The sequence below is a fragment of the Eublepharis macularius genome, chromosome 9, assembly GCF_028583425.1.
Source record: "Eublepharis macularius isolate TG4126 chromosome 9, MPM_Emac_v1.0, whole genome shotgun sequence".
NCBI classification, from domain to species: domain Eukaryota; kingdom Metazoa; phylum Chordata; class Lepidosauria; order Squamata; family Eublepharidae; genus Eublepharis; species Eublepharis macularius.
Genome location: NC_072798.1, coordinates 82846624 through 82864499, shown reverse-complemented (window position 1 = coordinate 82864499; position 17876 = coordinate 82846624). Strand labels below are relative to the sequence as shown.

The following is a 17876-nucleotide window of genomic DNA, read 5'->3' as shown; positions in this document are numbered from 1 at the left end:
TGGCCTATTGTAGGCGCGTTGGCCACACAAACATATGCTGTTGTTTTCAGGGGGTGCGTCAGCAAGGCTCTGGGACAACTGTTTTTGCATGCAGCAGCACCAAAATCACACAGAACAGAATCCACCCTCTAAACCATCGACCTACCAAATTTAAGAGTATGCAACAGAGAGGTTCCATGATTATGGAGCCCCTGGGGATGGGCGGTATATAAATTGAATAAATAAATAAAAATAAAATAAAATTATGGACCCTGAAGGGGAATTCTTGGGGAAGGCACATATTAAGGCGAGTGTTGAGTAGCTGCTTAGCGTGTACGCACTCACACACTGTTCTTTTCAAGAGAGGAAGATAGGGAGATGAGGCTCTATTCAGTCTTGACCAAAAACTGCATTGTCCAAAAGCCCATTGATCCAATGAGCATCTTCTCAAACACAAAAAAACTCACAGAACAGTGGACCCCAAAGAAGGCGAATATTGGCAGGTGAACACAATGGCAGGAATCTTATTGGGAAAAGCGATGCTGGTATGGCATGCTGATGGCGCACAAGCAAGAAAGAGCTCCATTGTCAACCAGCACAATGCAGGAATTTTTTTTTAAAAAAAAACATTGCTTCTTTATAATAGTTTAGTGACAAAGTCAATAAATTATTGCTTTGAGTCCTGCTCTTATGCCATGTTTCCCTGTGCCTTGTGGTTTTATTTTCACAATGAAGGGTGGGTGAATCCTCCTCACTCTTATCTGCTTTGCAGCAGCCCAAGAGTCCCTGTTTAAACCCATGGGCCTGTCCTTGCACCATGTGTAAAAGCGCACAGAAAGAGAGGGCTGAATGTTGTTTTTTCCTTCATGGGAAGGGGAGTAGAAGGAGGTTGGCCCTCTTTCCACCAAAAGTAAAAATGGGAGACTTTTCCACCAAAAGTAAAAGTGGGAGACCGGACATATTGCTGGCTGCCGGTCTCCCTTTCTGACTAAAACTGTTAACCCAGAGTTGAATGAAGAAGACAAAGTGGCAGGCAGAATGAAACAAGTCCTCCAGATGGGTCCCTCCACATGGAATGCTGCTCTGGAAAGACATGGGGGTGCATGTGTGTGCAAGTGTGCAATACACACAGCTGCCTCTCTATTATTTAATGCTGTGTTAACAGTCTTAATCAGCAAAATTTTCTGGGCAAGATGAATTTCATTCTGCTGCTCCTCAACCCACTATTTTTGGATGACTTCTTAAGTCACAGTGAGTGGCCCTGGCAGCATGGCACCTCAGCGAAGGACAGCAGCAGCAGAAGGCCACTGAATGGGCATCAGCCAGCTTCCCATGTCTGGGAGGGACCTCCTCATTGCAGCTCTTCCTTAATTGCTTTTTCTACCAATTTTCACCCTAATCTGCGTAACATGAACCTTTGCGGCAGCTGGGGGCTCAGCAGCTGAAGGAGACCTCTCCCTCCTTAAACCCACGTGTGCGTTTCCTCATGGATGTTGCCGACTTTTCCTTGCATCATGTGTAAAAACACACAGAAAGGATGGTGATGGATGGCAATGCTGGTGCCAGTGGCACCTTGCTGTCTGCTGCTCCCCTTCCTGATGCAAAGCAAACCTTTTGGAATTGGATCCCTACAAGCCACTCAGTGCCAATGCCATTGCCCAGAAAGCACTCAAGAAAAAGTGCACTCATGTGCGCCATGGACATCCCCTTTCCACCAACAAAAGTAACTCTAAGGGCTCAGGTCTCTAAGGGCAAAGGTCTCTCCCCTTTGGATCCAGTTGGTTTCATGAGGAGTATGGACTTGCTGTTAAGTAAAACAAGATGGTGCCAGACAGCCCACCCCACTGCTTGGCCTGCCCGCATGGCCTTTGTGTGGTAAGAACTGAAACGAAACACAGACTTTTCAGCTGGGGGTGTGTGACAGCCTCGTTTCCCGGAGAAGCTGCTTTAATAAGCTGAACCAGTGATTTCTGTGTGTATTTTCAGTTCATTTTTTTCATTATGCACATCCTTATTCAGTAAGGTAGATAATATCTTTCTAAAGCTAAGCAATACTCTGTTCAGATTTACTGTCTGTACAATTTAAGATCCACCAAGCCATACCCAGAGCACCAGTTGTGCATTGTAGCTTGTGGACTGCAGAGGAGAAACCCAGATGATTTATCAAGCCCTTATTGACATACTCAAAGGATTGATGTACTCCTGCGACTTGAGTTGGATATCTGTAATTTTTTTCTAGTAGTGTGGTCAAAAGAGATATATAATTTATACAACTTGGTCTCCTTTTCGGTCTATAGTTTCATCAGTCTGACATTTACTTTAAGCTACACTTTACTTTTGACTGTAATGTCCTTTTTTGTCAAGCGTTTATGCAACTGAAATTTTAAAGTATCCTAGAGAATCAGCTGGTGGTAGAAAGTGCTGTCAAGTCACAGTTGATATATGGTTACCTTTTAGGGTTTTCAAAGCAAGAGACAAAACAGAGGTGGTTTGCCATTACCTTCCTCTGTGTAGAAAACCTGGACTTTCTTGTCTGTGTTCCATCCAAGTACTAACCAGAGCTGACCCTGCTTAGCTTCCAAGATCTAACAAGATTGGGCCATTCCAATCAGGGATAATCAGCTGGATCCTTTTAAGGAACATGCAAGGAATGGAAATGGAAAAATCTAAAAAGAATAGCTTCTTCATATGAGGACATGGCAGATCCTATCTCCATATTCCTGCTATTCTACAAGCACAGAATTCTAAAGTTTACAGAATGTCATACTTGGATAAAAAGGTAAAACAGTATAAATAAATGCATCTGAAACAGCATACAATTGTGAAACATTACTTTAAAATTGATTGATAGTCCTACAGTCTTTATACCAGTATATGGTATTCAGCTTGTTAAGATGAATGTATTTAAATTCTTACGGTTTAGGGTCCTTTGATGCTGAGCTGTGCAGGGGCTGTAGAATTGAGAAAAATGCATTCTCTGCTACATTTTTAAGCCCTTAATTTTAATAGGGATCTTTGTTCTCTTGGAAGAGCTGTGCAGAGCTAAGAAGATTATCGTTTTCTATCCTTCAGTATATTGCTGTAGGTGTATTACTGAGGTTTAAAATGATTTTTCTTGTGAGGGAGATATCTTCTTCCTTGTTCCTTGTAGCTGAATGATGATGGCTAAAAAAAGTTGAAAACAATGAATTGCTTGGAGAAAAAGTTTTTGTCATCTGGATGTATCCAACTGAAATGTACAGCAGGCAGCTTATGGCTATTAAGATACACAGACTTCACAGCTGATGATGGCAAATGTAACCCAAACTGGGCTCTCTAATAGCACAATAGTAGCTGTGGGTCCTGATGTTCCTGCTTCTTCTTTATTTGTCTGTCATGTTAAACCAGGCAGGCTTTTTCAACCTGTGTGAATATGCGTTTCCGATAGTCAAACAATTTTGTGATGAAATCGCAATTTACTGCTCCTTTTATGCCTGCTTAATGATTTTTGAAATATTCTGGCAGTGCGATTCAGTTATTTCATAGGGTCATAGACGCTCAGCATTGTTGCATGATCAGTTAACGTACCTTAACCCAATCCCCTTTATATACTTAGAGCCATCACCAGTATCTATTTTCTCTCTGAATTCTCCTGGTAAAGGAAGTGCTTCACTCTCCTTCAGCAGCACATTTAATTTATGAATTGCATTTATAAGTGGCTGCTGTTGAGTTCCATTGTGTTCCATTGGTGGTTCAGGAAGCAATTTTCAGAATAAGGAGAACTTGAGAAGCTTCATTGTGTATGCCCACTGTGCTTTCCTTTGAATCACACCCATAGTGAATATACAAAGACTTGGCTTCAACTGCTATTAGAAAGTATAGCGAAGTTCTGTTCCAAGCACAAGATGCCATTCTCACTATTTCCCCACACTGAAAGATGGGGATGGCAAAGCATCACACTGTAAAACTGGAACAAAGTATAAATATTTCCCCACACCAACATGTAGCCCTTATTTTCACTCAGAGTGTTTGTATGGTTGTAGATTTCTTAACTGCTTCTAGAGAATCTGGAATGAGAATTGGGCAGCTGTTCATGGTTAAGACTTGTCATTTCTCTTATCAGTCTTTTCCCAAATTCTTTCTGGTAATGCCGCTACCAAGTAGGATTTGTGAGCCCTTGATTGTTTTTCACTCCGTTTGTCATCAATCATTTTATCATTCTTCTTAACTCATCTTTTCTCCTAAGCCCCAACTGTTTAAGTCAATGGAATTTTTCCTCAGTCATTTTAGTTGTCCTTTTCTGCGTCTTTTCCAGCTCTGTTACTACCCTTTTGAGATGCAGCAACTAGAAACATAGTGATTGTAAGTGCGGTTCTGCCATAGAACTTGTATTTGGTTCCTCCATAAATAATTCCTCATATTAAATTTTGCCTCCCCCCCCCCCCCCGCTTTCACATACTGGCTTGATGTATGTCGTCATTTTTTTATTTACTTCATTATATCCAACCAGTATTTTTATGTTCCCTGGTTTAGATGCCTCTGTGGATAATGCAGTGAATTTTATTCATCTGTTCAGAAATCTTGATTGGAGTGGCTTTTATTGCTACCCTTTATGTTGTCTTGCCAACCTCTCTTTAGCTCTCAGACCTAGAATTCATTTGAAACGGCATTCCTAAGACCAAGGAGAAGAGTAGGAGGGTTCTTACTGATCTGTCGATTTCTGATTTTGTTCCGTTGAGATGTTTGGCTTTTGTACGACACTTTTGAGTATTCAAAGCACTTCAGTGGCATTGTGTTCTTACAATTCTTACAACAAGCCTGAAAATTAGTCATCTCCATATTGCAGATGGAGGCTTGAGGCTGAGACTGAATAGCTTGCTTAAGGCCACCTAGGGAGTTAATGGAAGAGGTAACATTTGAACCAGGCTTCCTGATCAATGTCTTAGCCACTGCGCTGCACATTTTTTAAAAAAAGTGCTTAATATTTCTACACTAAATCCTCTGAAAAATCTACAACTACTCAACAATCAATTTTTGTGGAGAACCTCATTAGAAATGGGGATAAATGGTGATGTGCCAGCACTCACATGGATGCCGTTCTCCAAAGTGAGATATTTGCCCCGTAATCACAGCAGTTGTTCCTCCTGCCATCCTCCTCTTTTGCTTCTTGCTTTGCAATTGTAGCAATCTATCGATGCTCCTGAGGAGGACAGATTTGGACCTCCAATTACCGAATCCTAATCTGCAAGATTTGGCATGCAGTTCTGCACTCAGATTTGATTTGGTCCCATTGAAATGATGTTGATCAGTAATTTTCTTAAAATGGGCAAGGTGAAGAATTTGTCTTAACTGTTGTTCATTGCTGCACTTTGCTCAGTGAATGCCCTAGCTGTTGATTATATTGTGTTTTCACTCTCGCTGTGTAACCTGCCCTTGGATTTCAGTGAAAAAGGTGGTAAATAAATAAATAAAAATCTGGTTAATGCTGGATGTTATAGCTTGCAGGCTTATCAGTCAGGTTGACATAATACTAATAGTGAAATGTTAAAGCTTTCTTATATTAAGAAATATTAAGTTGTGAGTTTAAGTGTATTATGGATCATTGAATATATATGGTAAAGGAAAACAATACAAAATAAAAATATTAGTACAATGATTACATTGAAGGCAAAGAAAAAATACTGCATAGATATCAAAAAGTTGTTGAGATTTAGACTTATTGCCCTAAATCCAAATCTGAAACTCTTCAGAATCCCAAATTCAAACCCAAAATAACAGTGATGTCGTGAACCAGCCAGAAAGTTAAGATAGAAAGTTAAATACGAGTAGAAGCACAGCTTGCACCCATAATTTGGTAGAAATGCACATATGTACAATATATATATATATGTATATGTATATGTATATGTATATATATATATATATATATATATATATATATATATATATATATATATATATATATATATATATATATATATATATATATATATATATATATATATATATATATATATATATATATATATATATATATATATATATATATATATATATATATATATATATATATATATATATATATATATATATATATATATATATATATATATATATATATATATTGATTGGCATGTCCTTGGGATATAGATTACTGTCTGTAGTGGGAAAAAAGGCTTGCACAAACTGATAATTGAATACATGTTTTAAAATTGCTGTAGCAGATCTAATAAAGTTTTGTGATTGGTGTGATTATTTACAATGTGTAGATGGAGCAACCAGCCAGAAAAAACGCACTTTATTTAATGAATAGAATAATTCTTATATAAGATTCATGCTACAGTATTAACATTGCATTAGGCTGATAAAATGAATTTTTTTTTCTGCCTGGGGACAAATAATAGGAGAAAGAATTATAGTGAACAGCTATTACTAGGGAAACATTTTGTCATTTTCTTGTTTCCTTGCTGCTTGTCACTTGCTTAGTTGGTTTGTAGCCTTCCAGTAGTTAAGAAATTAACATCAGAGCAAAAACATAGATAATGCAAACAAATGATTTTCTTCTGATGCACAGTCTACAAACATTAACACATAAGTCTAGCCTGATGCTAATGGTAGTTTCTTAATGTTTGTGATGCTTTTTGAAGTGGCAATCCAGATTAAAAAGAATATTTAGACAACCTCTGTATACATCTTCAGGCTTGTTTTAGTTTCATAAATTTCATTATTTCAGTTGTTAGCTTAATTTTCAGTATTTGCATGCAGTTCAGCATCTTGGGTGGTAAGTGTAGGCTCAGTATTACAGAAGCATGAAGGACTGACAGTCCTTTAGATGGCACTGGATTTCTAGCCACTGTGTGTGACAGAATGTTGGACTGGATGGGCCACTGGCCTGATCCAACATGGCTTTGCTTATGTTCTTATGTTCTTATGTTCTTAAGCATGTTGTGTTCTCTCTCTCTCTCTCTCTCTCTCTCTCTCTCTCTCTCTCTCTCTCTCAGAGTCAAAGCAGTATATCTTAGCTTTTCCCTATTGCCAGTAAAGCTTTTTATTTTTGTACTAAGAACAGATTGATCCAGTTTAGTATTTTTCTGCAGTGAATACTGCTGTATGTGTGTGCGCACACTCTTGAATGAGAGAGAAAAACGTAGTAGTCCAAACGGTGTATTTAATTCATTACTTACAGTCGTCTAGATTAAAATGTATGCCAGATTCATTTATTTTCTTATGTTTCACCTGATAAAAAACCAGTAAATTAGCCAATAAATTGTGTGGTTATACAGTAACAATAGAGCTCTCCTTCAGGTATTCAATACGTATATTTCTGTAAGAAGTCAATATATTAGTTTTCTGAGCTGTGTAACATAGATATTATCTACATTTAATTTAAACGTTCATCCCCTATATTGATTTATTCATTCCGTTTGAGCAACTAATATGGTAACTGTCTGATTCCAAAAGGTAACAGATTGATTCAGTTTGATGCTTTCACTAACAGTGTCATTGAATTCTAGTTTAATTTAAAACTTGCCTTCATTGAATAGTATTTCTGAATCTAGCCTGGAAGTCAGCCTATGTTGAATTAATATGCCATATCACATCCTGTTGTTTAGGTCAGGTTGTGCACATCTTGGATGGGCTGGACAAGTTTTTTAGATGGAAAGTTTGTGCAAATCATGTTGGCATAACACATTTATAGTGAAATGCATGCGTATTTGTACACTTTCATGATACTATGGAGACCCATATTGGTGGGACCTAGCTTCTGCATAATTTACCTTAGTTTTCAATAATTTTGTATATACCAAGATACATAATAAAATGCACATAGGACATAAAAATAACTTCCTTTACTGTGTCAATTATAATAACAGTTCTAGGGGGAAAGACCTTTTCACCACTGGAATGAACCAAATGTAATCAAACTCTAAGGTAATGTTAACTCCCATTATTCAAAACCATGAGGCAAATTCTGTAAAGCAGCAGTTAAGACTTCAAAAAAGTATAGATTGGTTCATGGAACTTTTTATTTGCTTTCATGTGCTCTCAACACCATGGGCTAGAAACTATAATAATCTTAGTTTTAACTTTTTTAAAATGTTAGGAAATGTGCCCAAGCCTTGTGCTTTTTAAAAACTAATACTTTGGAGATACAGGGTTGGATTCACATTCACATTTCTGTGGGTGCAAGCCCTCATGCCCACAAAAACGTAAAGGTGGATTCAAGCCATTCACTATCCACATACTATAAAGGACAAGGTACCATAGATTGTTGGTAGTTTTTGTATTTTTAAATAGCAGGTTCAAGTAATCTTTTAGTTTTGGTTTGTTGAACCAACATTTTTTTTCCCCTCAAGCAATGTGAAGTCAGTGTGTAGTGAAAGTATGGTGTCTGTTTTGCTCGTTTGAACTAAATAACCTTGTAGTATTTCACAGCTGCAAATTTGAGGAAGCACTGTTTTCGCCTAGTTTTGAAAAGCATTTAATTTTCAGTTTGTATTTGTAGCTTGCTAATATGTGATTGCTTGACCTTATTTCATTAAAGGGAGATAGGCAATATATAAGCTTTAAACCAGCTGTAAGATACTGATGCTATAATTTGTTTTCCTATCTCTTCTTTATACCTGCTTTCTGACAAGTTTACTGTACTTTAATGTTGTTTGCAGAAGATAACTGATAATTTTTTCTAAGTTAAACCTGGAGTGTCATGTGTAGCAGGGTAAATTTCTCAGGACTTTTCTTGTGAGAAGAGTGTATTTAAAGAACTATTTTAATCTCTTAGAAATAGCCTGTTTATCAGCCTGTTTTCGGGGTTCAAATTCAGTTGAGCTGCTAATGTTAATACCAGGAGACTTCTGATGTTTAGTTTTCTCCAAAATGGGCGAAATCCATTAATAAAGGGTGACTGGAGAGAGAGAGAGAGAGAGAGAGAGAGACACACACACAAAATATGAGAGCAACTTAAGTGAACTTTTTTGCTGTCTTTGTAGAGAGGTGACATTAACAAACCCTCTGAGAAGAGATGAAATTCACACTACAGTTCCTGGCTAACATTGTGTCTCCCTTCACTTGAGTATCCTCATGTAATTCGTCTCATGTGGTTTAGCTCTAAGATGCCATTGGACTCAGGATTTGATGCCATGGATTTCAGGATCTAAGATGCCATTGGACTTAGCAAATCCTGCTAAGTTGAACTTATGTGAATTGCTCAAGATTGCTTTTAACACCTCATTTTTTATGTTATCCTTTAAGATTTCTATCACATTGAATTAAACAATACTGAAAATGTTTTACAGTGTGGATAAGCTAATCTAGGGAATTACATTTTCCTCCTAGGAGAGAATAGAGAATGGCTGAAGGCACCTGGTCAGGGGGCTATAGACCCCATAACCCAGTCTTATTTAAACTTGGGGGGTCTTGAGAGGACAGTCAGCCCAGCTGCAATTTTAGCGTAGTTTGCTCAAAAATATCACCCAGCCTCCCAGAAAGATTCCCCCATAGGGAATAAGGGACCCAGGTATTAGGAATTAACCATGAAGCCAATACTAGTCTATCTGAGAATCCCAGATTTGATCAGGATTCCAGAATATAATTTTTGACCAGAATATTTTCTGACCAGGTACACTGAATTGTCTAGAAGCCTCTGGACAAATGTAGTCAGTCTTGATGTGATAGGCACTTGATCACATCTAGCACAAGAGGGCATAAATGGAAAAGATCCTTCAAATGTTTGTTGTAGTATGATTCATTTGTGATGTGGCTTCCTAACTGCTGCGAGAAAAGGCAATTAATCTAGCTTTGCTTTAAATTCGTGAATTTATTTCACTATGGACCCTTTGCTGCCTGTGTTTTTCATATCAGAGAATAGTGGGGAAGAAATTAGGAATTTAGGTACATGCATGCCTTAACTATGGCAAATCTCTTTCACAGTCAGACAAGACAGAAACGTGTAATACATTTGTTTTACCAGTAAAATTTTCCAAGTTATAAGCTTTCATTAGTTACTTCGTCATAGTTTTGACTCATGAAAGCTTATACCTTGGAATTTTTTTATTGTTCTGTTTTGCTGTACTACAAACTAATATGGCAGCCCACCTGAAACTGGATTTACCAATGTAGACCTTTAGATATTAGAACATTTTATCTTATTTGTGTACTCCTTCCTTCTTTAAATAAATGCCTTTGTAGTTTCTTAAAGCGCATATTTATACTGCCCTCATACACATGTTGTTGAAACAGCCAAAGGCTGATTCACTTAACCTTTCTGTATGCTTAGAATGAATGTCCCCAGAGTGCGCAGTTGTGCAAATGTGTCCTGCCATTTGCCAAAAGCAGAACCTGTCGGTGCTCAATGTTGACTTTTTCTTTGAGGCTTAAAGCCATTGATGGGATATGTAGTAGAATTGGTGACATTAGCTCCTGCTGTGGGTTCTGTCCTGGATACAGCTTAGATCTACCACTGATTTGGAAGCAACCGATTGCACTACAGAGACTGTCTGACCAGTTGCATTTCTTAGGAAAGTTAGTCCACTGAAGGCATATGGGATTTGTACTTAATTTGGTATATTCAGTATAAGGACTTCAGGGAAAGCAAAATAAATAACTGCACGCCAATCCATATTCCTAAAATAATTGTGTGGTTTCACTTTTTTTTTCTTTTATAGATTATTGTTCAGTGGTAACCATTGTGGACCAGTCAGACACTAAGCTGGTTTGCACACTTTTCAATGCAAACAGAGATGCCCTTCCAAAAATCTACAAAAATGGTGACATCGTTCGATTTCATAGAATAAAGGTAAACTCAGTACAGTTATTGGTGCTTGTGGAGTATGCGCTGAGCTGCACTGTGGTGCAACCAACCAAGTAGGCCATTGACACCATTTAGTGATCTAGAGTTCCTCAAATATAGAGGGCTCCTATTGTTAATTATCTAAGAAAGGGGTAAATAAATGGATGTTTTTCCTCCCTATGGTCAGTAGTAAAAATCTAATCTTCCTAGTAGACCAGCTGCTCTCGGTTGAATCTTCCTTAACAGCAGTTCCAAATCCAGTACCTTTTAAGTACACTGAAGTGTTTGTCCATCAGGTTTGTCCATCATTTTTAAACAAACAATCTAATTCTAAGTTTATTCCAGCATAATCTTTTGTGGACTAGAGACCACTTCAGATGTTGTGAATGCATCTACGTGGATATTTTATGTAGGAGAATTCTCTCACTGCATTTGAAGAAGTGGACTTTAGTCTGCAAAAGATTATGCTGGAATAAACTTTTATTAGTTAAGGTGCCACAAGACTCCTACTTATATCCATGACATGCAGTGTAGCCACCACACCACAGCAGCAACCTGAATAGCTCCAACTAGCCCAAGATCATTAGAGCGTGGGAACTAAACAGGGTCAGATATAATTAGTACTTGTATGGGAGACCACCAAGGAAGACCAGGTTGCTTCACAGAGGAAGGCAATACCAGACCATCTCTGCTCATCTCTTGCCTTGAGACCGCTTGAGAATCACCATAAGCCGATTGTGACTTGACAGCACATTATAGTTGTTACCACACCACACTCGTGACACAGGAGTCAATAGCTGCTTAAAGACTGATGTGAACACGAATCTTATTTATATAATGGCTTTCTTGTATAATGGCTTTCTGGTATTTAAAGCATTTTATGTGCGTTATCATGTTGGGCAGGTCAATATTATTCCCATATTACAAGGAATAGAAGAGAATGGCTTACCCAAGGCCACCTGGTAAGTACATTGTGCAAGAGAGATTTGAACCAGGAGCTTCCTCATTCATCGCTTTATCGTTTTTGTGATAACCACTTTATGCTCCACAGAAGCAGTAGAAATGCAAGATAGGGATATTCTAAAATAAATATTTTCCATACCCTGGAGAGAGGCTGTTTTGCTCAGCAACTGCCAGCATATGCTACTAAAAAGAACACTTCAACTTGAGTTGTGCATGTTTATTTGGTGATTGTACAAGAAGGGGGAACAATTATGCATGCATATAAACGCAGCATTAGGTTTCAAATAAGTAGCTTTGTTTAACGTACTTGCAGGAGATGTTGGGCAGAAATCTTGTCTTGAAGTAGATACAAGTCTGCACTATGGCTACATGGCCATAGTTCAGGACATGGATATTTATTTACTAAAATTATATTTTGCTGCCAAGAATTTTTCAAGGCATCAACCATGAAATAAAGGAACTTTCAAAATGGCACGTAAAAATATAAAGCATAAAAATTTAAAATACACAGCAAATTGAAATTGTGAGGAATCTGGGGAAAATAACGCCAAAAGCAAAGGCTAAGAGCCAAACTATATGTTATAGCAGCAGAAAATAAAGGCATTTTAAGTCTGCAGGAGCCTGATTGGACTGGGAACCAATGGGGGATGCACCATTTTCCTGAGCTGAAAGAGTCCATGGGCAGAATTATATGCTGTGTTTTAGAGCAGCTCCAGAATGAGGCAGATGTACACGCACGCACCCCCGGGAATGTTTTTCCCTGCAGAGAAAGCAAGTTGGATCCGAGATGTAGCTGGTTAGAAATCATAATATGTAGTTTGGCCCTATTTAACGAAAGCCAGTTGAATAGTTGTAGGGAAGAAGCCAAGCACCAAACCTATGTCAGTGCATTTCAGAGTTCTAGGGTGACAAATTAGAAGGCCCTGTTGTAGATGGTGGTGACCTCTAAATAGGTTGGTACTTAAAGTATGGACTCTCTGGAGTTCACATAGGAGCAAAAGTTCTCTGAGATGCAGACTTCATATTTATTCATAATTTGAAATGCAAAACTTAATTCAATAATAGCAAACTTGATTAAAACTACCCTCATTTAGAATAATTTCATCCTGGTATAATCTGTCTCAGGTTTTGATTCTGATACAAATTCCTTTACTCAGAATTTATAGCAACTACAGAACGGTATGCTATTAATACTGCTTTAAATTAAAAATATTTTATTTGCTCACTATCACCTTGTGCAGTACAATATGAATTACAAATCCTTTATAGGAAGAATAAATTGGCTGTGTCTATGTATTTTTGGGTAATTCATTTTGTAACTTAATGGTAAAGAATAACAATAATATGTATTAGAAAGTGACTGATGCATATAAAATCTAGTGGGTTGATTTGGTTTTTTAAATAACCAGTTTAATTAATGTATTTTATTAATCAAATGATGGAGTGTATTTTTGCTAAAGTGTGATGAGGTAGTGAAAAGAAATCTCATTGCACAGTAACCATACATTAAAAATAACTCTGATGGTGAGGGTGGATAAAAGGACAGAAGGAAGACGCCTGAGAGTGTTCTCCCGACAGAGAAGAATAACATTTGGAGTATTAAAAATATATGTCTTCATAAAAATATTGTACTTTCATTGTGGCCACCTCAAGTGATGAGATACATTTTTCCCCTTCATATGTTTAGAATTTGTATTACTCAAATTCATCATCAGTTTAAGGGAGGGATTACAGTTTTTACAAAATGGAATTTAGACTCTTTGGGATTCCTGACCTAACAGAAATCTATCTTCTTTCCATCTCACCTCCACCTATGACATCTCCTTATAATGTAGACTCCTGTTTTCCTTAGGACCAGCTTTTGTTTATCCCATTTATCAAAATTGTGTGGAATTTGCATAATTGGATGCAAAGCGGCTCCAAGTGACTTTTCCCCTTTAATTAATGGGTTGAAAGCCTATAAATGTTACATTAAAAGCAAATGCTGTATATTTTTAAATAACTAGGCAGCTCCTCAAAAGGAATAATATTGAGATGAACCAGTTATTCTTTCCATAAACAGTTAACTTGTATACCGTAGTCAAATTGTTGGTATATGCTATTTCTCCTTGAAAGAACTGCTGTGAAATTGGAATTTTCCAGTCTCAGATATATAATTTGCACTGTTCACCAAGTGTAGCGATTGAGCAGCATTCTCTTTTAGGTGTCCTGTTTTAGAAACTGTGACTTCTTTTTGTGGCCCAGCAGGAAAACTGAGGTGGAAGACAGAAAACAAATGCAGAGATGAATAAAAATAGGACACAGCTTTATTGTAACGGTTTTTCTTACATTTGGCACATGATGCACAAAGGCTGATTGATATTTTTGCATCTTTATAGCTGATAAGATACAAACCAGACTGTCTTCTGGTAGGCCACGGTTGGTAGAGTTTTTCTAAGGCAACTACTGACATGATCAGTTCACATTGCTCAGGAGCTGTCACGTGGAGGGTGCTGCCATCAGCCTATATGTGGCGTACTAGGCTGTGATTCCAACTCAAGACTTGTAAGAGCCTCCTTTTGACAGACTTGAGGGACGATTTTTTCCTTCTTTTCTGCTTTTTTCTGATGGTAAGAGCAGTTCCTCAGCAGAACAGGCTTCTTTGGGAGGTGGTGGGCTCTCATTCTTTCGAAATTTTTAAGCAGAGGCTGGATGGCTATTTGTTAGCAATGCTGATTCTGTGACTCAGGAGGACCTTAGGCGGACTGTGAGAGGGAGGCCAGGAAGGGATGAGCAGGTGCTCCGCTCTCATGGCCCTTTTTTATATGCTCAGGATAATACTGATCACAATTTTGGGGTCAGGATTTTCCAAGAGGCCAGGTCAGCTAGGAATCCTAGAAGTTTTTTGCCTTCCTCTGGGCATGGTGTGTGCGTGCGTGCGCTAATGTGAATTTCCCGCATTGTGGTTTTCTTCTAGTTCTTTGATTCTTAAATGCTTAAGCTTCATACAGCTTTTGTACCAACTCATTTTGATAAATGTTTGTAAAGTTTTGAAACTTAATTTATGCAAGGTGTCATAGTTTACCAAGGTGTTACATCATGTGTTCACTTGTATGGGTTATTTATACCAAAATGGCTAGAAGCAAAATATTTGCCATATTAAGACAATCCTCATATTCTTTGCAATGGTACTGATTTGTTTCCTAGAGAGAGTGTGGAGAGAAGAGAAATATTTACTGACCCGCCACCGTGTTTCAAAAAGTATGGATTTGTCTTCTTTACTGTGCTTACAGATGTGTATCAACTCCCAGCTTTTTACCTCAGGTCTATCTTGAAATCCAATTTAGCTGTGGTCAGGGTTCAACTGGCAGGCAAATTTAGAATAGTAAAAGTTAATTAAGCCACTTAAACATTATAGTTTTAAACTGCCTAAGTAAATTATAATTTTCCTGCTTATCAGTGCGGAATATGCTTCCTATTGTTTTAATTAATTCATATACTTCCCAAGCAAAATTCTTTGTCTAGTATCTTATCCTAATGTGAGAAATATATTGCCAAAAAATTTATTATGATCATGGTGCAATACTTAAAATATTATGTTGTTAGAGTTAAATATTCAGCAAAAAGAAGATGCATAAATTGAAGTTTTATATATGCTGGTTTTAAAATGTGTTATTAAATCTCTCATCTAGTTCAAAAGTTGTTATAAGTTAGATTCAGGCACAGTCATTTTTCTATGTGTAGTCTTTCATAGTCTTTTTGGTCATACATTTCATAACATTAAAAGTAATCTTTGAGAAAAAAATGTATTATTCCAATTATACATTTTACAGACCTGAGACGATTTTGTTGGTTTCGAAGTGTGATAGGTAACCAAAACAGGACTTTTTAATAGACCTGACTGAGGGTGGAGCTCATGTTAACATGTAGTTCATTAATTCTTATTTATTAATTTAGCAAAGTATAACCATCTGGGGCGGTGAATGGAAGAAAGAGAGTGGTGTGATAGTAGAGGGGCACTTTAATCCTTTTCTTTCAGATTGGTTTCAATGTTAATAAAATTGTCTCAGTCCTTCTCTCTCCCCCAAATGCTTTTGGCCCTGCTGTGGAAAACTTATGACTACCTAAAAGTACTCCCCAAAAGAATCAAAACCAGCTCTTGTTAAGACAGGGGAAGACAGGTTTTTGGCATGAAAACAGCTTAAGAGAAAAGGCTTCTTACCTGCTATCCAGCCAGCACAGCACAGCAACCTTTATTGGCATGCTATCCACACATGCCAGCCTCTTCTTCAAATCGTAGTCCCATGTGACTGCATTCTATAAAGAAAGTGTCACCAAAAAAAATCACAGAACTGCACTTAACATGTAGTTTCACCCTGATTTGAGCAGATTCAGGTTGTGTTTTGCATGTGGAAAAACACCTCAGTGATTGATTGCTTCAATCTTCACAGTCCCTTTCAGCAGCAAACACCTTCCTATCCAGAACTCAACCGAGATCAAATCGATTTAGTGTACTAAAAGACGAACGAGAACAGCTGTCATAACTGACTTCTTAAACTCAGACATGCACCTCTACTTTAAAGCGTGTCACATTCATAAAACCCATGGAATTATGAAGTGGTGTGGTATGTTGGTGAAAAATATGAGCAGGGAGACCATGATGCGAAAGTAAATTCCACTATGAACATTTTTTTAAAAAATTGGGAAACCAAAGCTGCTTACATCATTCTTCTCTCCACCACTTTATCCTCACAAAATAACCATAAATAAGGTAAGCTAGTATGTCTGATCCTTGATTTCCCCTCTGTAATATGGGGGTGATAATCGTTGGTCAACTTTATAAATTCTTTTAAGTATTACTGTGATGAGGTATGTGGCGGAACGGGTGCTGGCTCTCAGTCCAGGCAACTGAGCTGCTGTCAATGGCCTGCTAGTCCCGCTATCCGCCTCCCTGGTGGGCATGGCTCACACTCTCCGTCGCTGCCACCACTCACTGATTTGTACACTGCCTGACTGAGGGGCAGTGGCTGAATTTCCTTACTGGGAAATGAATTACCCAATCTTTGGTTGGGTCCTGGAGAATTGCAACCCACCAAGGTCTGGCCTGATCAGTTTCTCCCGGGCTCCCTCCCTTCTTGTAGCATGCCAAGTGGGGGAGGTTATGTAGTCAGAGCACCACAAGGTTCTTTATATTCACAGAGTGTAATTTAATAACTATATACAGAGCACTATATACAAAGCAGGTAAAGGCACAACACATAGGGGTAGACCCCCCCCCCTTTTCAGAACTCATAGAGCAGAAAATTAAACTGAAGAGAACCGCCGTCTGCTTTCCCTACCACACTGTTCCCTACTCTATCTTAAGGGGTGGTGGTCTCAGGGAAGTTTCCCCCTTTCCTAGTTTCTGCTGCCTCCCAGGCCCTCCACATTTAGGGCCTAGGCAACTGGGTTTTCCCCCAGCAGCAGGAGCCTCTCCTTCAACCAAGAAGGCGACTCCTTTTTCCTCAGGATTGGCTGGGTATTTCTGTGAAGGCTGCTCCGCCCCTTATTTTTCCCGCACTTTCTTGGCCCGGGGCAGCTGGGAGCTGTAGTCTAGGAAGAAGAGTGTCCCATACCGAGTAAATTGGAGCCTTAATAGTAGCCTGGATGTGCCTCTTCTTTCTTGTGTAAGAATCAAATAATTGCTTTGTTGGGTCAGGTCTAAGACGCTTCTAATCCAATATTCTGTTCCAACAGTAGTCACTTAGATGAAAAAACTCCATGAATTGTCTACCCTTATCCATAGTAATCTCCCCTGGTGACTAACGTTTTATAACGATCTTTCACGTTCTTCTACCTCTTTTTTCCTTTCTTTCTTGAGTAAATTGAGAAGCAGCTAACTACAAAATCAGAGCAGTTAAATTTGTAAAGATCTCTTTTCTCTGAAATGTGAGAAGTGGGGCATGTAGTTGTTTCTTTGCTTAGTGATATATTAATGCTATGTAATGCTTGCATAGCATTACAACATGCCAATACTCAATTATTTTGCTTCCTTCATTCTCTAACGTGTTGCAAAATAAACTATTAGGGTTTGGTTAAAAGGACTAAATTGATTTTGGATGAATAAACCACTTTGGGTCACAAACCATTATTTAAAGTGTTGAACTCATCCCACAATCTGGTATTTCATGGTACAGAATCTGTTATC

The 17876-nt window shown here is 38.1% G+C and overlaps 1 protein-coding gene across 1 annotated transcript in view; it reads left to right on the top strand.

Annotated features, from left to right (window-relative positions):
- Positions 1 to 17876, top strand: part of POT1 (protection of telomeres 1) — a 94590-nt gene that overhangs the window by 27563 nt on the left and 49151 nt on the right. Inside the window, exon 7 of the mRNA XM_054989400.1 lies at positions 10623 to 10753. Coding sequence (XP_054845375.1) covers positions 10623 to 10753 — 131 coding nt within the window. The remainder of the gene's footprint in view (positions 1 to 10622; positions 10754 to 17876) is intronic.